Source organism: Hyla sarda, chromosome 6, assembly GCF_029499605.1.
Source record: "Hyla sarda isolate aHylSar1 chromosome 6, aHylSar1.hap1, whole genome shotgun sequence".
In the NCBI taxonomy this organism is placed as follows: Eukaryota; Metazoa; Chordata; class Amphibia; order Anura; family Hylidae; genus Hyla; species Hyla sarda.
The window spans coordinates 63,835,665-63,859,389 of record NC_079194.1 but is presented as its reverse complement, the minus strand read 5'-3'; the positions used below and the strand labels follow the sequence as shown (position 1 = coordinate 63,859,389).

Here is a 23,725-nt window from a genome sequence, read left to right as displayed (position 1 = left end):
CTGTTATCTACTTACTTTTTATGTTTATAAATGAAGACTAGATCGACAATCATGGTCTCTCTTATACAGATTAACAAGCAGAATGAGCAGATGCATGGCCTGCTGGCGATTGCCCTCACCATGTACCCCATGCGCATAGATGAGAGTATTCACACTCAGCTGAGGGAAAAATATGGGGACAAAATGTTGCGAATGCAGAAAGGGTAAGCAAGTTTAATCATGCATTCAACCTTTATACATGGGTTTACCTTCACTACTTGATAAGTTTAGGTTGTGTTCACACTGGGTAAAGCTATCAACATATTTGTTAAATAGAGGCTGTGGTTGATGCTTATTAGTAACATCAATCCCAAATACACTTAGGCCCCTTTCACACGACCGGTATGCTCCATCAAATACGGCTATTAAACTTTTTTTCTATTTTTTATATATATTTTTGCAGGTTGATGGCCATCATTTTGACGGATCATAACGGGCAATAACTGGTCCCGATGGACCCCATCATAGTCAATGGGGTCCATCGGGCGGTGTTATTTTCCGAGAGAATAGGGGGAGAAAAAGACGGTGCAAGCATTCTTTTTATTTTATTTTTTCTCCCACTATTCGTGATCTGAAAATAATGGGCTTTACACTGCCGGAGACAACTTGCAGTGTGAATGTAGCCTTAAGGGATCCGTTGAGCAGATACATTGTGAGCTTTTCATGAATTTATATGGATACCATGTAGCCTTTGGTTAAAAGATGCCCTTTAGTTAGGCAACCACTTGGGTGAAAGATCGTCTGTTTACTATGTTTAAAGGGGTAATCAACCATAAGGTGATTTTAGCACTTACCTGATAGAACTGGGTATTTCCTGTTGGATTTTGTTCTCTAAACTACACATCCCACAGTTTCATGCTTGCAAGTATGAGATCACGTTCCTTCCTCCCACAAATGAGCCACCACACCCATTGAAAGTGTTTTCTAACCAGGGGGCCTACAGCTGTTGCAAAATTGAAGCAGGACAGGCTCACTCTGATCATTTGACTAGTGATGTCATGTCTCTATGCCCTGCAACCTGGGAAATCCCGAGACATGAGTAATTTTGTATGCTGTTAAAAATAAATATTGGGGCAATAATCACATAAGAATTGTAAGACCATCGTCACACAGGTACAGACACTATATTATGAACTACACTAACTTTGTAGCCCCTGTAGCATAGTCAAATAAAAAAAGATCCTGGAGTATCCCTTTTAAGTATGTTGTGGTTCTGCAGATTCCAGCTTGTAATTTCTGACCCATTGTAATTCTCTTAATCAGTGATGCGCAGATTTATGAAGAACTCTTTAACTACGCCTGCCCCAAGTTCCTGTCACCTGTGGTCCCCAACTATGACAATGTTCACCCCAACTATCACAAAGAACCATATCTTCAACAACTCAAAGTCTTTCTCGATGAAGTTCAGCAGCAGGCACAACTATCTACTATCCGCAGGTACATCTTCTAGTGTTGGTTGTCACTGTTATATTAATCCACAATGTGCAGCTCATAATATCCTGTGGGCCAATGTTGTATAACTGCCTGGACATATGATATATGTGGCCACATGAAGGTCATTTTCACTTTTTGCAAGAAATGTACTCCTATCTTATGTTGTGTTGTAGACATGGCTCCTGGGGGGGAGCATACTCCTTCAGAAAGGTGTGCGTAAAGGCACCCCACAGATCACGTTAAAGGAAATCTGTCACCAGTGTCACCTGCACTAACCTGTCGGAACCGGCAGGTAGTGCAGGTAACATAGTTCATAAGGTTGAAAAGTCCATAAAGTTTAACCTATATCCCTAATGAGTCCCAACTGAGTTGATCCAGAGGAAGGCAAAAAACATCATACTTGAGGTAAAAATTCCTTCCCGACTCAAATATGGCATCAGAATAAATCCCTGGATTATTACTCTCCAAGACCCAGACTCCTTTTAAATTATTTTAGAGTTCACCATGACCACCTTTCCCTGGGAGAGAATTCCACAGTCTCACTACTCTTACGGTAAAGAACCCCAGTCTGTGCTGGTGAAGAAACCTTCTTTCTTCTAGATGTAGAGGATGCCCCCCTTGTTATAGATACTGTTAACTAAGACTCCTAAGTCCTTTTCCAGTTGTCCAAAGTGTTCTCCCATTTAATACATAATCCCAGCCCGGATTTTTCATCCCCATGTGCATTACCTTTCATTTATCAGTGTTGAACCTCATCTGCCACTTCCCAGCCCAAACCTCCAACCTATCCAGATCCATTTGTAACAGTGCACTGTCCTCTATTGTGTTTACCTCTCTACAGAATTTAGTATCCTCTGCAAAGATTGCTACTTTACTATTCAACCCCTCTACAAGGTCATTAATGAATATATTAAACAGAACAGGACCCAAGACTGACCCCTATGGTACCCCACTAGTAACAGTCACCCAATCAGAATAAGTACCATTAATAACCACCTTTTGTTTCCAATCACTGAGCCAGTTACTTACCCACTTACACACAGCCTCCCCCTAGCCCAGTCCTTCTCATTTTATGCACCAACCTTTTTATGTGGCACCATATCAATTGCTTTGGAAAAATCAAGATATACAACATCCAGCAATTCCCCCTTGTCCCGGTCCATTCAGGGTATCTCCTGTAATCTTTAGCTCCGGGAACCCAACTTGGGGCACGGGCGGAGCTTAGACGTCACCGCTGCTGTCTTATGCTGGGTCCCACTGCTAGAGAACAGCGGCGGTGACGTCTCTAAGCTCCGCCTGTGCCCCAAGTTGGGTGCCCGGAGCTGAAGATTACCAGAGATCCCCTGCATGGAACGAGACAAGGTACCGTTGTCATCAGTGTCACCTGTGCTACCTGTCTGTACCGACAGGTTAGTGCAGGTGACAGGTTTCCTTTTTAACTTTGTTTTTAATGCCATAAGCTTTATTTTTACACACATTTGTCTTTCATTTAGTTTCCTGAAGTTATATACTACTATGCCAGTTGCCAAGTTGGCAGGATTCTTGGATTTACCAGAACAGGAATTCCGCATTCAGCTGCTTGTCTTCAAGCACAAGATGAAGAACCTTGTATGGACTAGCGGCATTTCTGCACTCGAGGGAGAATTCCAGTCTGCATCAGAAGTTGACTTTTATATAGATAAGGTACAAAATTCTGCTTTTGTGGTTTATTTTTTTCCTTTTTTTATTTTAGAATATTACTGAATTTTTAAATTGTATTTGTTTTTCTGTGAGTAATGACTTTCCACAACTAATATTTGACATTCCTTTCCAGGACATGATTCACATTGCAGACACCAAAGTTGCCCGACGCTATGGAGACTTCTTTATACGACAGATACACAAGTTTGAAGAGGTGCGTACGTTTCCAGTTAACAATAACAAAGAAATGGCACAACATAGAACTGTGAAAAGATGTTTCAGAATTGTTGTTTTATGGGGAATACAAGTACAGTGGTCCCTCAACATACAATGGTAATCCATTCCAAATGAACCATCGTTTGTTGAAACCATCGTATGTTGAGGGATCCGTGCAATGTAAAGTATAGGATGTTATACTCGCCTGTCCCCGCCGCTCCGGACCGTCACCGCTGCCCTGGATGTCGCCCTCCATCATTGTCGCTGCGTCCCCGGGGTGTCCCCGACACTCCGGACGTCTCTGCTTCCCCGGGATCCTCTCGCTCTCTCGCCGTCACTACGCACGCCGCTCCTATTGGATGACAGGGCGGCGTGCGCGGCGATGTGATGACGATGGAGGGGATCCAGAAGAGGTAAGAGTAGAGGTAAGAGACCATCACCGGAGCACACGGGGCACCGTAAATGGCTATCCGGCTGAAGCAGTCTGCGCTGCCGGATAGCCGTTTATGCGATGGCCCCGACATACAAAAGCATTGTATGTTGATGCTACCTGAGGCCATCGTATGTTGAAATTATCGTATTATCGTATGTTGGGGCCATCGTAGGTCGGGGGGGGGGGGGTGGTCACTGTATTTACTATAACAGGCAGTTCAGGAGAGGCCACATGTCTTCTCCAGGTTGAGTTACTAACTTATAAATACCTTTTTGAAACTTGATATTGCTCTTGTTGCATATTTAGCCTTTACTGATTCCAGGTGCACATCAAAAGTATTTATTTGGTTTAGAGATATATCATCTGTACTTAAAAAATTAAAGGGGTTATCTAAGCATTAGAAAAACTGCTGATTTCTTCAAAAAACTGCACCTTCTTTGTCTGCATGTTGGGTGTGATATTGCAGCTCAGTTATTATTTATATAGCACCCTTGGTTCCAGGGCACTTTAATCTCTTGGTGACCATGGGCGTACCTGTAGGCCCTGGTCCCGCTCCCCTGGAGCAGCAGAGGGCCGATAACACTATGTTATAGCATTGACATAGCATTGAACAGTGTATGGAATCAGAAGATTTTATGTAGTAGTCCCCTATGGGGACTAAAAATAGGAGTTAAAAAAAAGTGTTTATAAATGTGAATTAACCCCTTCCATACGAAGTTTAAATCCGCCTCCCTTTTCCCAAATTCCATATAAAAAAATATGTAAACATAATAAAATAAATGTGGTATTGCCTGTACGTAAATGTCTGAATTATAAAAATATTATATTAATCCGCACGGTCAATGGCGTATACGTAAAAAAAATTCCAAAGTCCAAAATTGCTTATTTTTTTTTGTAATTTTGTATTCCCTAAAAAAAACGAAGTGATCAAAAAATCCCATCAAAACAAAAATAGTACCGATAAAAACTTCAGATCACAGCGCAAAAGATGAGCCCTCATACATCCCTGTATACAGAAAAATAAGTTATAGGGGTCAGAAGATGCCAATTTTTCACATACTAATTTTGGTGCCTGTAGTTATAATTTTTTTTTTTTTAAATAGTAAAATAAAATAAAACCTATATAAATTGGGTATCCTTGTAACCATATGGACCTACAGAAAAGTGCACTGCGTAGAATCTTACAAAACATACAAAATGGTGGCTTTTTCAATTTATTTTGCCCCACAATTTTTTTTTCTGATTTCACCGTATATTTTGTGGTGAAATGTTTGAAGGCATTACAAAGTACAATTGGTGGTGCAAAAAACAAGCCCTCATATGGGTCTGTAGGTGGAAAATTTAAAGTGCTATGATTTTTAGAAGGTGAGGAGGAAAGTGCAAAAATGAGAACTAGTGGTCCTTAACCCCTTAACGACGCAGGACGTATATTTACGTCCTGCGCCGGCTCCCGCGATATGAAGCGGGATCGCGCCGCGATCCCGCATCATATCGCGTGGGTCCCGGCGCTAATCAACGGCCGGGACCCGCGGCTAATACCACACATCGCCGATCGCGGCGATGTGCGGTATTAACCCTTTAGAAGCGGCGGTCAAAGCTGACCGCCGCTTCTAAAGTGAAAGTGAAAGTGACCCGGCTGCTCAGTCGGGCTGTTCGGGACCGCCGCGGTGAAATCGCGGCGTCCCGAACAGCTGACCGGACACCGGGAGGGCTCTTACCTGCCTCCCCGGTGTCCGATCGACGAATGACTGCTCCGTGCCTGAGATCCAGGCAGGAGCAGTCAAGCGCCGATAATGCTGATCACAGGCGTGTTAATGCACGCCAGTGATCAGCATTAGAGATCAGTGTGTGCAGTGTTATAGGTCCCTATGGGACCTATAACACTGCAAAAAAAATGTAAAAAAAAAGTGTTAATAAAGGTCATTTAACCCCTTCCCTAATAAAAGTTTGAATCACCCCCCTTTTCCCATAAAAAAAATAAAACAGTGTAAAAAAAATAAAAAATAAACATATGTGGTATCGCCGCGTGCGTAAATGTCCGAACTATAAAAATATATCATTAATTAAGCCGTACGGTCAATGGCGTACGCGCAAAAAAATTCCAAAGTCCAAAAAAGCGTATTTTGGTCACTTTTTATATCATTAAAAAATGAATAAAAAGTGATCAAAAAGTCCGATCAAAACAAAAATCATACCGATAAAAACTTCAGATCACGGCGCAAAAAATGAGTCCTCATACCACCCCATACATGGAAAAATAAAAAAGTTATAGGGGTCAGAAGATGACATTTTTAAACGTATAAATTTTCCTGCATGTAGTTATGATTTTTTCCAGAAGTGCGACAAAATCAAACCTATATAAGTAGGGGATCATTTTAACCGTATGGACCTACAGAATAATGATAAGGTGTAATTTTTACCGAAATATGCACTGCGTAGAAACGAAAGCCCCCAAAAGTTACAAAATGGCGTTTTTTTTTCGATTTTGTCGCACAATGATTTTTTTTTCCGTTTCGCCGTGCATTTTTGGGTAAAATGACTAATGTCACTGCAAAGTAGAATTGGCGACGCAAAAAATAAGCCATAATATGGATTTTTAGGTGGAAAATTGAAAGGGTTATGATTTTTAAAAGGTAAGGAGGAAAAAACGAAAGTGCAAAAACGGAAAAACCCTGAGTCCTTAAGGGGTTAAAGGGTAGCTCCCACCATCCTATTTTTTATTTTTTTTTGCTAAATGGAATGTAAGGGGGATCGCGGGTGTCTAAGACACCCAGGATCCCCCTGAAGCGATAGGAGTGAGGTGGCACGGGGGCCCACCCCTCCTATCCCTGCTATTGGTGGTCTAGACACAACCACCAATAGCAGGTCGCGTCTATATAGTGGTCCCTAAACTGTAGCCCTCCAGATCTTGCAAAACTACAACTCCTAGCATGCCCAAACAACTGTTTGCTGTGAGGGCATGCTGGGAATTGTAGTTTTGCAACAGCTGGAGGACCACAGTTTGGAGATCACTTTGCAGTGTTATCTAAAACTGTAGCCCTCCAGATGTTGCAAAACTGCAAATCCCAGCATGTCCAAACAGCAATCAGCTGTCTCGGCATGCTGGGAGTTGTAGTTGCGTACCTCCAGCTATTGCATAACTACATCTCCCAGCATGCCCGTCGGTGATCAGTACATGCTGGGAGTTGTAGTTTTGCAACAGCTGGAGGCAGACTGGTTGGAAAATACTGAGTTAGGTAACAGAACCTAACTGAAGGTTTTCCAACCAGTTTGTCTCCAGCTGTTGCAAAAGTACAACTCCCAGCATGCACGGTCTGTCAGTACATGCTGGGAATTGTAGTTTTGAAACAGCTGGAGGTTTGCCCCCCCCCCCCCCCCATGTGAATGTACAGGGTACATTCACACGGGCAGGTTCACAGTAAGTTTCCTGCTTGAAGTTTGGGCTGCGGCAAATTTTTTGCCGCAGCTTAAACTCCTAGCGGGAAACTCACCATAACACGTCAGTGCGAATGTACCCTAAAAACACTACACTAACACATAATAAAGAGTAAAACACTACATATACACCCCTTACTGTCTCTCCCCCCACCCCCCAATAAAAATTAAAACTGTATGGTATGGCAGTGTTTCCAAATCAGAGCCTCCAGCCACTGACTGTCCAGGCATGCTGGGAATTTAGCAACAGCTGGAGGCACCCTGTTTGGGAATCACTGGCGTAGAATACCCCTATGTCCACCCTTTACGATCCCTAATTTAGTCCTCAAATGTGCATGGAGCTCTCTCACTTTGGAGCCCTGCCGTATTTCAAGGAAAAAGTTTAGGGCCACATATGGGGTATTTCCGTACTCGGGAGAAATTGCACTACAAATTTTCGGGGGCTTTTTCTCCTTTTACCCTTTATGAAAAGGAAAAGTTGGGGCTACACCAGCTTGTTAATGTAAAATTTATTTTTTTACACTAACATGCTGGTGTTGCCCTATACTTTTTATTTTCACAAGTGTTAAAAGGAAAAAAAGACCCACAAAATTTGTAAAGCAATTTCTCCTGAGTACAGAAATACCCCATATGTGGGCGTAAAATGCTCTGTGGGCGCACAACAAGGCTCAGGAGTGAGAGCGCACTATGTACATTTGAGGCCTAAATTGGTGATTTGCACAGGGTTGGCTGATTTTACAGCGGTTCTGACATAAACGCAAAAAAATGAATACCCACATGTGATCCCATTTTGGAAGCTACACCCCTCACGTAATGTAATAAGGGGTACAGTGAGCATTTACACCCCACAGGTGTCTTGACAGATTTTTGGAACAGTGGTCCGTGAAAATGAAAAATTTAATTTTTCATTTGCACAGCCCACTGTTCCAAAGATCTGTCAAACGCCAGTGGGGTGTAAATACTCACTGCACTCATTAAATTCTGTGAGGGGTGTAGTTTCCAAAATAGGGTCACATGTGGGGGGGGTCCACTGTTCTGGCACCACGGGGGCTTTGTAAAAGCACATGGCCCCTGACTTCCATTCCAAAATTTTTTTTCACAAAAGCTCAATGGCGCTCCTTCTCTTCTGAGCATTGTAGTGCGCCAGCAGAGCACTTGACGTCCACACATGGGGTATTTCCATACTCAGAAGAGATGGGGTTACAAATTTTGGGGGGTATTTTCTTCTATTAACCCTTGCAAAAATGTGAAATTTGGGGGGAAACACATTTTAGTGGAGAAAATGTGTTTTTTTAATTTTTTTTTTTTATTTATTTATTTTTTTACATATGCAAAAGTCGTGAAACCCCTGTGGGGTATTAAGGCTCACTTAATTTCTTGTTACGTTCCTCAAGGGGTCTAGTTTCCAAAATGGTATGCCATGTGTTTTTTTTTGTTTTGTTTTTTTTGCTGTTCTGGCACCATAGGGGCTTCCTAAATGCAACATGCCCCCCAAAAACCATTTCAGGAAAAAACGTACTCTCCAAAATCCCCTCTTTGCTCCTTCCCTTCTGAGCCCTCTACTGCGCCCGCCGAACAATTTACATAGACATATGAGGTATGTGCTTACTCGAGAGAAATTGGGCTACAAACAGAAGTGTAAATTTTCTCCTTTTACCCCTTCAAAAATTCAAAAATTGGGTCTACAAGAACATTTACACAGATTAACTTTCTGACTGACAGATTGGGGGTGGACCCTGACCGCAAGGGCTTACAATCTACAAGGAGAGGGGAAGGAAACGGTAGTACAGTGATCCCTCAACTTACAATGGCCTCAACATACAATAGATTAAACATACAATGTTTTTTTCTGGACCATTGTAAGTTGAAACCAGACTCAACATACAATGATACAGACAGTCCAGATCTGTTAAACGTGTCAATGGCTGGAAGAACTGACCAATCAGAATGGGCATTCACTGGTAAAACCCCTGTATTACTGAAGTGTATGCACTGACTGGTGTCTGGTGGCGCCCCCTACAGTACAGGGAGGTATTACATGTTCTGTACACTTTACCTGTAACAGGGTTACCTGCTCCTTCGGACACCAGGTGAGGGCGACTCCATTTAACTTTTTTAGGACACTGTGTACTGTACAGGACCCTGAAGAAGCTCCTGTCCTCTACATAGATCCGTGTTTCCCAAGCAAGGAGCCCCCAGCTGTTGCAAAACTACAACTCCCAGCATGCCCGGACAGCCTTTGGCTGTCTGGGCATGCTGGGAGTTGTAGCTTTGCAACAGCTGGGGGCTCCTTGCTTGGGAAACACTGACCTAGACAGTGATTTACAGCTCCCAGCAGCTCTCTTTAATATGTAAGGATTTGCTTGAATAGGTAGGTCTTTAGGTTGCTTTTGAAGGTCTTCATTGTGGGTGGGAGGGAGCCGGATGTGCTGGGGTAGTAAGTTCCAGTGTATGGAGGATGCCTGGGAGAAGCTCGGTTCTATTGAAGGGAATGTAGCCAAGTTGTATTTCCACAACCTGAGGACCGAGGTGGTGCTGTTTGTTTATTTTTATTGCTAGGTATCCCCTTTAATGTCAATACTCGCTACTTAAAGGGGTTGTGCAACGTAAACTAACTTATCACTTATCCACAGCTGGAACTCCCCCCGCAATCTCCTGCAGGGAGCAGTGGACGATGCTTGCTCTCCATGCATCTCTATGGGAGAGCTGTAGATACTGTACTTGTGTATTTCTATCTCCCACAGAGTGGGCTTTGTGCCGGAGATTGCGCGATCAGCTACTTCTGTGGATAGGGGTTAGCGCTAGTTTTTCGCTGCACAACCCCTTTAATCATTGCTTGATTTGTCCATAATGTGAACAGGGCCCTTGAAATGTATTGCCTTTTCCTACTGTTGTTCATATATCTTTCTCTAATATGGAAGTGACACTTTATATTTATTTTACAGCTGAACAAAACTTTGAAGAAGATGAGCCAGAAGCCTTGATAGGAATTCATATAGGCAAGATATTTATAAGGACTAATGGTCAACCTACAGCTGCCAACACCTTGCTGTTAATTTCAAAAGGACTAAAGTGTTTTAATAAAAATACTCAAAATTCGCAAACTGTCTTTTTTTTTTTTTCCTCCAATTTACAGGATATTCTGGCTTTAGACATATGTTTAAAGGACTTCTGGGTAAGCTTAACGATGTTAGATGAACTATTAACCTCTTAAGGACTCAGGCCGTACCTGTACGCCCTGAGCCCGGTGTGAAAAACGGGGTCACGCCGTGACCCCGCATCACACCGGGTCAATCCCGGCTGCGAAGGATAGCCGGGACCCTGGGCTAACAGCGTGCGGCACCGATCGTTGTGCCGCGCGCTGTTAACCCTTCAGACGCGGCGATCAAAGTTGACCGCCGCGTTTGAAAACGAAAGTAAACGCTTCCCTTCAGCTCTGTCGAGAGGATTGGTACATAGCGATAAAATCGCAATGTTCCGATCAGCTAGGACGCAGGCGGAGGTCTCCTTACCTGACTCCGTGGCGTCCGATCATCGATTGATTGCTCCAAGCCTGAGCTACAGGCTTGAGCAATCAAGCCCCTATCTATCGGATCAGCATAGATCAGTGTGTGCAGTGTTATAGGTCCCTATGGGAGCTATAACACTGCAAAAAAATTGTGAAAAAAAGTTAAGGTCATTTAACCCCTTCCCTAATAAAAGTTTGAATCACCCCCCTTTTCCCATAAAAAAAAAACTGTGTAAATAAAATTAACGTGGTATCGCCGCGTGCGGAAATGTCCGAACTATAAAATTTATATCATTACTTAAACCGCACGGTCAATGGCGTACGCGCAAAAAAAATCAAAAGTCCAAAATAACGTATTTTGGTCACTTTTTATATCATAAAAAAATGAATAAAAAGCGATTAAAAAGTCAGATTAACACAAAAATGGTACCGATAAAAACTTCAGAACACGGCGCAAAAAATGAGTCCTCATACCGGCCCATACGCAGAAAAATTAAGTTACAAGTGTCAGAAGATGACAATTTTTAACGTATAAATTTTCCTGCATGTAGTTATGATTTTTTTTTCAGAAGTACGACAAAATCAAACCTATATAAGTAGGGTATCATTTTAATCGTATGGACCTACAGAATAAAGATAAGGTGTAATTTTGACCAAAAAATGCACTGCGTAGAAATGGAAGCCCCCAAAAGTTACAAAATGAAATTTTTTCTTCAATTTTGTCGCCGTGGATTTTTTTGTAAAATGACTGTCACTGCAAAGAAGAATTGGTGGCGCAAAAAATAAGTCAATATATGGATTTTTAGGTGCAAAACTGAAAGCGTTATGATTTTTAGAAGGTGATGAGGAAAAAATGAAAATGGAAAAACGCTGAGTCCTTAAGGGGTTAAAGGGGTACTCCGGTGGAAAACATTTTTTTTTAATCAACTGGTGGCAAAGAGTTAAACAGATTAGTAAATTAATTATATTTAAAAATCTTAATCCTTCTAGTACTTATCAGCTGCTGTGTACTACAGAGGAAGTTCTTTTCTTTTTTTAATTTCTTTTGTCTGACCACAGTGCTCTCTGCTGACACCTCTGTCCATGTCAGCAACTGTGCAGAGCAGGAGCAAACCTCTCCTGCTCTGGACAGTTCCTGACATAGACAGAGGTGTCAGCAAGAGAGCACTGTGGTCAGACAGAAAGTTCTTTTCTTTTGAATTTCTTTTCTCTGTATTATACAGCAGTTAAGTACTGGAAGGAAATCTGTTTAACTTTCTGGCACCAGTTGACTTAAAAAAAAAAAAACATTTCCACCAGAGTACCCCATTAAGCGGAGTTTAATGAAATTAATAGGATCTAAGATTACTGTTCAGAGATGAGTTTTCTGACATTTTTACTGTTTAAGATCAGTGCTATTTAAACCTGTGGACCTCCAGCTGTTACAAATCTACAAGTCCCAGCATGCCCGGACAGCCATTAACTGTTTGGGCATGCTGGGAGTTGTAGTTTTGCAACAGTAGTTTAACCCACTAGATTGGGGACCACTGGCCTACTCGACACACTGATATAAGAAAAGCTTGCAATCCCTTCATCCTGATCAACCTTTTTGTCCTGCAATGTTAAGCCAGAGAGAGTCGCAACAACCTCTGAGGCATAAGCCAATTTTTCATGAGTAAGGAAATAAAATCAGTTTTCACTCCAAATATGGAAATTGGTAGAAATTCCTCACTGACCAATCTCCAGTAATCTAGCACATAGCATTTTCATTGCTCTTGAGAGGGATCTAGACCCCTTTCACAATCTCTACAGAAATTAACCAGGACATTCATTGACAGCCATAGTCTCACTGCCTGTTTTTTGTTTTTTTTAAATCTATCTCAAACTTATTTGTACTAATAAAAATAATTAAAACCATGCCCTTCATTACCCACATCAGCAAGGTACATGTGAAGCTATGCCTGGCATTAAGGCTGACATGAAGTTTGTTGGTCGGGTGGGTAATGGTGCACTGTTTGCTACTACAGTGTCCAACTATAGATCCTGTGGAGTTAGCTGGTTGTGTCAAACTGTTCATGTGCCTTTGCACATATTTTCTGTTTTACATTGTGTGTTTGTGTGTTAACTTAACAGTGTTTTATATCACATTTGTAGATTAACATGTTACAGTATTTGAGATACTGTCCGTGAGTAAGGGGAAAAAGGGGTACTCCGGAGGGGAGGGAGGGGATGTTTTCAAATGAACTGGTTTCTATTTAAAAACCTTAAGCCTTCCAGTACTTATCAGCTGCTGTATACTACATCTTCCTCCAATATATAGTAGATGCACACAGTGACAGTAGCTCCCTGAGGAAGGATGAAAGCTCTGGGTCCAGGAACAGCATCAACAGCGCACGTGGGTAAGAATTACCGCAGCATTATTCACACACCATCTTGCACAGTGCCATACTTTGTCCATTATTGCATACAGTCCTGGTGCATATTTGATGTGACCCATGGTATACTATGCTATATACTATGGTCTACTAATGCTGTTTGTGTTTTGAGATACCTGGATATGTGATGCTGGTTCTGGCAGATTCTTTCTGTAATTCTGTGAACATCTACATGCACAATATGTTTTTTAATGGAATATAAATAAAAGTATTAAGATTTGTGTTCGTACACAATACTACAGAGGAAGTTGTGTAATTCTTTCCTGTCTGACCACAGTGCTCTCTGCTTCCACCTCTGTTCATGTCGGGAACTGTCCAGAGCAGGAACAAATCCCTGTAGCAAATCTCTCCTGCTCTAGACAGAGGTGTCAGCAGAGAGCACTGTGGTCAGACTGAAAAAAACTACACAATTTCCTCCGTAGTATACAGCAGCTAAGTACTGGAAGGATTAAGATTTTTTAAATAGAAGTAATTTACTAATCTGTAAAAATTTCTGGTACCAGTTGATTTGAAAACATTTTTGTTTTCCCTCGAGTTCCCCTTTAACCTATGCACTTAGCACGAGCCATACTACATTTAGTATTCCGAATATTCTAGGTCAGAGAGGAGTCAGCACTAGGCCCTTCTCTCTACACCAGTGTTTTTCAACTACAACTTCCAGCATGTCTTTGGTTTTGCAACAGCTGGAGGCACACTGTTTGGAAATCACTGCTCTACATAGTAAGAAGGGAGCTTTTGTGGAGTTGACAGATGACTCTTTAACCCCTTAAGGACTCAGCCCATGTTGGCCTTAAGGACTCAGACAATTTAATTTTTACGTTTTCATTTTTTCCTCCTCGCCTTCTAAAAATCATAACTTTTATATTTTCATCCACAGACTAGTATGAGGGCTTGTTTTTTGCGCGACCAGTTGTCCTTTGTAATGACATCACTCATTATATCATAAAATGTATGGCGCAACCAAAAAACACTTTTTGTGGGGAAATTAACCCGTTAAGGACTCAGGGTTTTTCCGTTTTTGCACTTTCGTTTTTTCCTCCTTACCTTTAAAAAATCATAACCCTTTCAATTTTCCACCTAAAAATCCATATTATGGCTTATTTTTTGCGTCGCCAATTCTACTTTGCAGTGACATTAGTCATTTTACCCAAAAATGCACGGCGAAACGGAAAAAAAAATCATTGTGCGACAAAATCGAAAAAAAAACGCCATTTTGTAACTTTTGGGGGCTTCCGTTTCTACGCAGTGCATATTTCGGTAAAAATTACACCTTATCATTATTCTGTAGGTCCATACGGTTAAAATGATACACTACTTATATAGGCTTGATTTTGTCGCACTTCTGGAAAAAATCATAACTACATGCAGGAAAATTTATACGTTTAAAAATGTCATCTTCTGACCCCTATAACTTTTTTATTTTTCCACGTATGGGGTGGTATGAGGACTCATTTTTTGCGCCGTGATCTGAAGTTTTTATTGGTATGATTTTTGTTTTGATCTGACTTTTTGATCACTTTTTATTCATTTTTTAATGTTATAAAAAGTTACCAAAATACGCTTTTTTGGACTTTGGAGTTTTTTTGCGCGTACGCCATTGACCGTACGGCTTAATTAATGATATATTTTTATAGTTCGGACATTTATGCACGCGGCGATACCACATATGTTTTGTTTTTATTTTTTTTTACACTGTTTTAGTTTTCTTATGGGAAAAGGGGGGTGATTCAAACTTATTAGGGAAGGGGTTAAATGACCTTTATTAACACTTTTTTTTTACTTTTTTTTTTGCAGTGTTATAGGTCCCATAGGGACCTATAACACTGCACACACTGATCTCTCATCCTGATCACAGGCGTGTATTAACACGCCTGTGATCAGCATTATCGACGCTTGACTGCTCCTGCCTGGATCTCAGGCACTGAGCAGTCATTCGTCGATCGGACACCGAGGAGGCAGGTAAGAGCCCTCCCGGTGTCCGATCAGCTGTTCGGGACGCCGCGATTTCACCGCGGCGGTCCCGAACAGCCCGACTGAGCAGCCGGGATACTTTCAGTTTCACTTTAGAAGCGGCGGTCAGCTTTGACCGCCGCTTCTAAAGGGTTAATACCGCACATCGCCGCGATCGGCGATGTGTGGTATTAGCCGCGGGTCCCGGCCGTTGATTAGCGCCGGGACCCACGCGATATGATGCGGGATCGCGGCGCGATCACGCTTCATATCGCGGGAGCCGGCGCAGGACGTAAATATACGTCCTGCGTCGTTAAGGGGTTAAAAAGAAAAACGCAATTTTGCTAATTTTGGAAGGTTTTGTTTTCACGCCGTACAATTTACGGTAAAAATGACGTGTGCTCTTTATTCTGAGGGTCAATACGATTAAAATGATACCCATTATTACATACTTTTCTATTATTGTGCTTAAAAAAAATCACAAACTTTTAACCAAATTAGTACGTTTATAATCCCTTTATTTTGATGACCTATAACTTTTCCGTATAAGCGGCGGTATGAGGGCTCATTTTTTGCGCCATGATCTGTACTTTTTTTTTATACCACTTTTGCAGATAAAAAACTTTAATACATTTTATTTAAAAAAAATTATAAAAAATGTATTAAAAGTAGCAATTTTGGACTTTTTTTTTTTTTTTACGTTCACGCCATTCACCGTACGGGATCATTAACATTTTATTTTAATAGTACGGACATTTACGCACGCGGCGATACCAAATATGTCTATTTAAATTTATTTTTTACGCTTTTTGGGGGTAAAATAGGAAAAAACGGACATTTTACTTTTTTTATTGGGGGAGGGGGTTTTTCACTTTTTTTTTTTTTTTACTTTTTTTTTTTTTTTTACACTTGAATAGTCCCCATAGGGGACTATTCATAGCAATACCATGATTGCTTATACTGATCTGTTCTATTGGTCATCTTCTGCTCTGTTCAATCTCAGACCAGAGCAGAAGACGCCGGGAGCCGGACAGAGGCAGGTGAGGCAGGCTCGTGCACACAACATTCAGAACTAAGTGTTCCAAATGCTGGCCAGTGGAGTAGGATGTGTTAAGTGTGTTGTCTGTTACCCTTCTGGGGTGAGTAGGCAGAATCTTATGTTGCTAAGCTGCTCCTTCGTCATGGTGTTTTACCTTGGTCCATACCTGAATGCAGCAGAAAAGAACAATGGAGAAACACAAGGTGTAAAAATGCCACATAAAAGTATGCTTGGGGCTTTCAGGGCTTCGGGGCTAGGCCTAGAACAATTACTTCAATGTCACAAAATCTACAGATGCGCTCCAGCCCATGGGTAGTCTGGTGAAAACCTGTCAATGTTAGACCTGTGGCATGTAAGACTTGAAAGAGGCCGGTTGTAGCACAAACCAACACGGACGTCTGCTGGTTAGGTGCAAAGTTTCTTTATTTAAGCCAAACACGTTTCGAGGCAGCAGTGCCTCTTCATCAGGTAAAAGGGCCTTTTTTTTACCTGATGAAGAGGCACTGCTGCCTCGAAACGCATTGTCTGGCTTAAATGAAGACACTTTGCACCTAACCAGCAGATGTCTGTGTGGTTTGCGCTACAACCCGGCTCTTTCAAGTCTTACATGCCATATACGAATCGGATGTGGATGCCATAATGCAGACTCCGGGAAGCAGCACCACCCATTTACCCATGAGCATATAGTATTTGTGTCTCGCACAACTCCAACAGGTAAGCAAACCTGTACTACAAATTGCTATTGTGACCCCTACGCAAACGTTATTAGCTCTGCCATGTGTTTATTCCAGGATACAATGTTAGACCTATGACAGACTAAAACTATTGCTTCCAGCCATCCCATAAGTCCTTCCTTCTGAAATATACCCCCAAAGCTGGCATCTGCTCATTTACCAGGCCAGTTTTCCACACTATCTGCCAAGTGTCTATGCTGGCCCAAAGTCTTATAAATTGTCTTGCCTAGTCCAAAGTAAGATTGTTTACATGCTGCAAATGTACTTTAGTTTTTTTTTTTTTTTTATGTAAGCCGCCCAAGTCTTCAGCCTTCGGCAGTGTAAACAATTCCCACCCTTCTAAGCGCCAGCTCCTCAGAACTACTAGTGGTGAATATTTCACTGGGTTTACGTTACTAAGTGCGAACACTAAATGTCCTGACACTACTTCACCCTACTTGGCATAGAACCCCCTATTAGGAACAGCCGAATAATGGGCAAACTGTCAAGTAGTGTTTCCCAACCAGAGTGCCTCTAGCTGTTGCAAAACTACAACTCCCAGCATGCCCGGACAGCCTTTGGCTGTCTGGGCATGCTGGGAGTTGTAGTTTTGCAACAGCTGGATGCACACTGGTTGGGAAACACTGATGTACGGTGAGGCTGCGATGACTATAATAAACAGATTATTTAAACTTAAATGTAAAAAAAAAAAAAATAGGCATGAAGATAAGTGAAGCTGTTACAATTTTCAGTATACATATATTTTTTTTATATATTTTATCTGTCAGTTGTATGATAAGCCACGTGTAGCTGCTGTTTGATGCCACGTTCTCGAGGACTGTGATGGTGTCATATGACAATTGCGTTGCAGCTGCTGCATGATAGTCTTTGTTCAGCAGCCGCCTAACATCCCTTTCATATGGCCGCAGTATGGCTCTGTGTGTGAATTATGTTTTGTGCCAAAAATGTTATCTGGACCTGAACAATACGGGGTAGTGTGTCTCCTTGAGGACACTGCCAAACTGCAATGTGTGAGGGGAAAAAAGTATGCAAAGAAGATCTTCGCATGAAAGGGAATAAAAACGTGCCTCACAGGCTACCCTATTGGAGGCAGCCTCCCTTGAAATCAAAGTTAATCCCCTTTAAAGTGTACTTGTCATTTAAAAAAAAAATGTATATAATGCGGGGGTCTGTGACATGCCCCCGACTCACACAGCAGGCTGATTGACAAGCCAGGATCCTACACAGAGCCCTGCTTGTCCTGCCCTCACTTCCTGTATTTGGATTCTACACAGAGACACACAGACAATAGATGCAAGGACAGCATATTTTCACCCAAAAATATACTTTTTTTTTTTTTTTAACTAATGTATATTACAAATGGATATATAATGTTATCCCCTGGCACACTGCCACTCATTACACAACATGTGATGACATGACATGGGGTGCATTTGAGTGGCACGTAAGGGAGCGCTGACCGGTGGCACAGTTACTAACTGGGGCCAGTCCCGGGACACCGTACCTTTAAAACAGCACTGGCTGGTGGTAGATGTGCCTGCATGCAGCACGTCCCTTATCAGCAGTGCTGAAGACGCGGTTTTTGAATGCCAGATGATTTTTCCAAAACCCCCCCACCCCCCCCTCTCCCTGCCCGGTGAGTTATTGCTGTGCAGGGAAAGGGAACATTTTCTCTACTTTCCTCCTGTTACCTTGTTCAGCTGCTGTGCTCTGCTGTCAGTCAGCAGCATGGAGGGGGAGTGGGATCGCTCTGTGCTCTGTACCCACGGCTGTGAGGTGGCTGGAGGAGGGCAGGTCAGGGATCACTGCTAAAGATCAGTGAGTCTCCTGTATTCTGTGGAATACATTCAGCTCAGCTCCTGGCTATGAAAACAGCTCTGCTGCCCCAGAGACAGCTCTAGTCTCTGTCAGTCTTTAAATCCCCATAACAGTGTGTCCTCTACAGATCCCCATAACTGTGTCATTCACAGATCCCCATCACAGTGTGTCATTCACAGATCCCCATAACAGTTTGTCATCTACAGATTATGCAGCGGATTGATTCTGGGGTCTGTAATATACATGGGGGTGATTTGGGGGTCTGTATTATGGTGGGTGGTGATTCTGAGTTCTGTATTATGGTGAGTGGTGATTCTGTGGTCTGTATTATGGTGAGTGGTGATTCTGTGGTCTGTATTATTGTGGGTGGTGATTTGGGGTCTGTATTATGTAGGGCAGTGATTCTGAGGTCTGTATTATGGTGGGTGGTGATTTGGGGTCTGTATTATGTAGGGCAGTGATTCTGGGGTCTGTAATACATGGGGTGATTCGGGGTCTGAATTATGTAGGGGGGTGATTCGGGGTCTGAATTATGTAGGGCGGCGATTCTGGGGTCTGTATTATGTAGGATGGCGATTCTGGGGTCTGTTATGGCAGGGTATGATTCTGGGGTCTGTATTATGGCAGGGTGGCGATTCAGGGGTCTGTATTATGGCGGGTGGTGATTCTGGGGTCTGTAATATGGTGGGTCTGTATTATGATGGGGACTGATTCAGGGGTCTGTATTATGGTGGAGACTGATTCAGGGGTCTGTATTATGGTGGGAGCTGATACTGGGGTCTGTATTATGGTGGGAACTGATTCAGGGGTCTGTATTGTGGTGGGGGTCTGATTCTGGGGTCTGTATTATGGTGGGGGTCTGATTCTGGGGTCTGTATTATGGCAGGGTATGATTCTGGGGTCTATATTATGGCAGGGTATGATTCTGGGGTCTGTATTATGGCAGGGTATGATTCTGGGGTCTGTATTATGGCGGGTGGTGATTCTGGGGTCTGTATTATGGTGGGTCTGTTATGATGGGGACTGATTCTGGGGTCTGTATTGTGGTGGGGGTCTGTATTGTGGTGGGGGTCTGATTCTGGGCTCTGTATTATGGTGGAGTCTGATTCTGGGGTCTGTATTATGGTGGGGTCTGATTCTGGGGTCTGTATTATGGTGGGGGTCTGATTCTGGGGTCTGTATTATGGTGGAGTCTGATTCTGGGGTCTGTATTATGGTGGGAGCTGATTCTGGGGTCTGTATTATGGTGGGCGGTGGTTCTGGGGTCTGTATTATGGTGGGCGGTGATTCTGAGGTCTGTATTATGGTGTGGTGATTCTGGGGTCTGTATTATGGTGGGGACTGTATTGTGGTGGGGACTGATTTTGGGGTCTGTATTGTGGTGGGGTCTGATTCTGGGGTCTGTATTATGGTGGGGTCTGATTCTGGGGTCTGTATTATGGTGGGGTCTGATTCTGGGGTCTGTATTATGGTGGGGTCTGATTCTGGGGTCTGTATTATGGTGGGGTCTGTATTGTGGTGGGGGTCTGATTCTGGGGTCTGTATTATGGTGGGGTCTGTATTGTGGTGGGGGTCTGATTCTGGGGTCTGTATTATGGCAGGGTATGATTCTGGGGTCTGTATTATGGCAGGGTATGATTCTGGGGTCTGTATTATGGCGGGTGGTGATTCTGGGGTCTGTATTATGGTGGGTCTGTATTATGATGGGGACTGATTCTGGGGTCTGATTCTGTGGTCTGTATTGTGGTGGGGGTCTGTATTGTGGTGGGGGTCTGATTCTGGGGTCTGTATTATGGTGGGGGTCTGATTCTGGGGTCTGTATTATGGTGGGGGTCTGATTCTGGGGTCTGTATTATGGTGGGGGTCTGATTCTGGGGTCTGTATTATGGTGGGGGTCTGATTCTGGGGTCTGTATTATGGTGGGGGTCTGATTCTGGGGTCTGTATTATGGTGGGGGTCTGATTCTGGGGTCTGTATTATGGTGGGATCTGATTCTGGGGTCTGTATCATGGTGGGAGCTGATTCTGGGGTCTGTATCATGGTGGGCGGTGGTTCTGGGGTCTGTATCATGGTGGGCGGTGATTCTGAGGTCTGTATCATGGTGTGGTGATTCTAGGGTCTGCATTATTGTGTGGTGATTCTGGGGTCTGTATTATGGTGGGGACTGTATTGTGGTGGGGACTGATTCTGGGGTCTGTATTATGGTGGGGTCGGATTCTGGGGTCTGTATTATGGTGGACGGTGATTCTGGGGTCTGTATTATGGTGGGCGGTGATTCTGGGGACTGTATTATGGTGGGTGGTGATTCTGGGGACTGTATTGTGGTGGGGACTGATTTTGGGGACTGTATTGTGGTGGTGACTGATTCTGGGGTCTGTATTGTGGTTGGGACTGATTCTGGGGTCTGTATTGTGGTGGGGACTGATTCTGGGGACTGTATTGTGGTGGGGACTGATTTTGGGGACTGTATTGTGGTGGGGACTGATTCTGGGGTCTGTATTGTGGTTGGGACTGATTCTGGGGTCTGTATTGTGGTTGGGACTGATTCTGGGGTCTGTATTGTGGTGGGGACTGATTCTGGGGACTGTATTGTGGTGGGGACTGATTTTGGGGACTGTATTGTGGTGGGGACTGATTCTGGGGTCTGTATTGTGGTTGGGACTGATTCTGGGGTCTGTATTGTGGTGGGGGACTGATTCTGGGGTCTGTATTATGCAGGTCTGAATTAAAATGGTTATCCGTACTGGACAAAAACTTAATTAGCTGTTGTGTTAATCCCTTTCCTCCGTATTGTCTTTACGGTAAGGCCATCACAGTGGGGGACAATATATTTGAAACATTTTGGAAAAAAAAAAACACTACTGTGTGATAAGCCACACCCCCACAAACCCACCCACTATAAACCACATCCATAATAAGCCACACCCATATTGCCGGCACACCAAGCAGCATTGAAAAAAAAAATTGTGTGATCAACACACTATATAAAGTTTTTGCTAATGACAGGTACACTTTATTGTGCATTGGAACATGACTGAGGATTATATACATACCCAGAATCTCTCCCAGGAGGGAGAGTTATTTGTAGGCAGCTGTATCAGAGTTAGGGTGGGTTCACACTACGTTTTGTCCCATACGGGAGCGCATACGGCAGGAGGGAGCTAAAAGCTCGCGCTCCCGTATGTAACCGTATGCGCTCCCGTATGCCATTCACTTCAATGAGCCGACCGGAGTGAAACGTTCGGTCGGCTCATTTTTGCGCCGTATGCGCTTTTACAACCGGACCTAAAACCGTGGTTGACCACGGTTTTAGGTCCGGTTGTAAAAGCGCATACGGCGCAAAAATGAGCCGACCGGACCGAACGTTTCACTCCGGTCGGCTCATTGAAGTGAATGGCATACGGGAGCGCATACGGTTACATACGGGAGCGCGAGCTTTTAGCTCCCTCCTGCCGTATGCGCTCCCGTATGGGACAAAACGTAGTGTGAACCCAGCCTTACTGATTGGTTATACAACATCAAGGTTAAAGCCTACCTGTCATATCAGAATGACAAAAAAAAAACAACATGCATTTATACTCACTAGGTCAAGCAGATGTCTTTTCTATGTGTCTAGCTTCTGTATTTAACTCACAAATCTCTCTGTTCTGCTGCTCACTCATTCCGACACCCACTGCTTAGGAAGGGGCAAGCACTGAGCCTGCCCTCACTCACCATGCCTTCACTACCTCCCTGAGTCTGCTGTGCTGGATCCCTTCATCCATTCACTGCAGGCTGCTCTGTAACCTCTCCTCTCTGTTTTCATGCTGCATTCTGATAGGACAGGAGTGAGCACAGAGGAGTGCTTGTCCCTCCTTCACTTCCTGGACTTTGTCCCAGCCTGCGCTTCATTTGGGACAAAGATGATGATGCAGCCGGACAGGATTATGTTCTGGATGATATGGGGACCCCTAGTGGCCATGATTTCTATAAAAAGGAAATAAAATTTTCTAATGGAGTATATTATATAAGTTAATGTTTTGCCAAAATCTACAACATATAAAAAGTTTTGAATCTGCACATTTAAGGGAGAAAATAAACAATTGTTATAATTAGAGATGAGCAAACTTACAGTAAATTCGATTTGTCACAAACTTCTCGGCTCGGCAGTTGACTTTTCCTGTATAAATTAGTTCAGCTTTCCGGTGCTCCGGTGGGCTGGAAAAGGTGGATACAGTCCTAGGAGACTCTTTCCTAGGAATGTATCCACCTTTTCCATCCCACCGGAGCACCTGAAGGCTGAACTAATTTACGCAGGATAAGTCATCAACTGCCGAGCCGAGAAGTTCGTGACGAATCGAATTTACTGGAAGTTTGCTCATCTCTAGTTATAATGGTAAAATTAACCTTAATGTATACTGCTTGCTTATGGTGCTCTGGTTTTCTCCCACACCTATACTGATCAACTACAGTGTGTGTAGTACAAGCAACACAACCTTTCTATTATGCATTCAGTGGTTTTTGTATAAGTAGTAAGAAAACATCATGTGAATATAAGTAATGCGCTAGGAGAGAACTGCAGCTGTTGTGTTCTGAAGTAAGGGCTTTATGTGAGAGAGAACACAGCTGCGGCCCACACTGCACCTGTTATGGGCGCAATCTGATTCTGCATGGCACTGTGTTTGTATACCTCTCATGCTGGTAAAGCTGTTTCACTCTGAGATTCATGCGTTGCCTATTTTGCTGCTAAGTGTCAACATTCAATTGTTTCCTTTACAAACTGAAACTAGGTCAGTTCATACAGCTGTATTTCCCAACCAGGGTGCCTCCAGCTGTTGCAAAACTACAACTCCCAGCATGCCCGGACAGCCGAAGGCTGTCCGGGTATGCTGGGAGTTGTAATTTTGCAACACCTAGAGCCACCCTGGTTGGGAAACACTGTCAAATGGTGATACTACTGTATGTTCACACTTGTGTTCATAACCGGATCCCTGACGCGTCAGATCACAATGATCTACAATAGTACAGTATCCATTTTAGGACATC

General features: G+C 43.2%; 1 protein-coding gene across 1 annotated transcript in view; it reads left to right on the top strand.

Annotated features, from left to right (window-relative positions):
* The window catches only part of EIF3L (eukaryotic translation initiation factor 3 subunit L), a gene marked incomplete in the record, with an annotated part of 253,157 nt that extends 242,822 nt beyond the window's left edge, over window positions 1-10,335 (top strand). Inside the window, 5 exon segments of the mRNA XM_056523961.1 lie at window positions 70-203; window positions 1,303-1,476; window positions 2,967-3,156; window positions 3,287-3,367; window positions 10,183-10,335. Coding sequence (XP_056379936.1) covers window positions 70-203; window positions 1,303-1,476; window positions 2,967-3,156; window positions 3,287-3,367; window positions 10,183-10,221 — 618 coding nt within the window.
* Window positions 10,336-23,725: the final 13,390 nt, after the last annotated feature.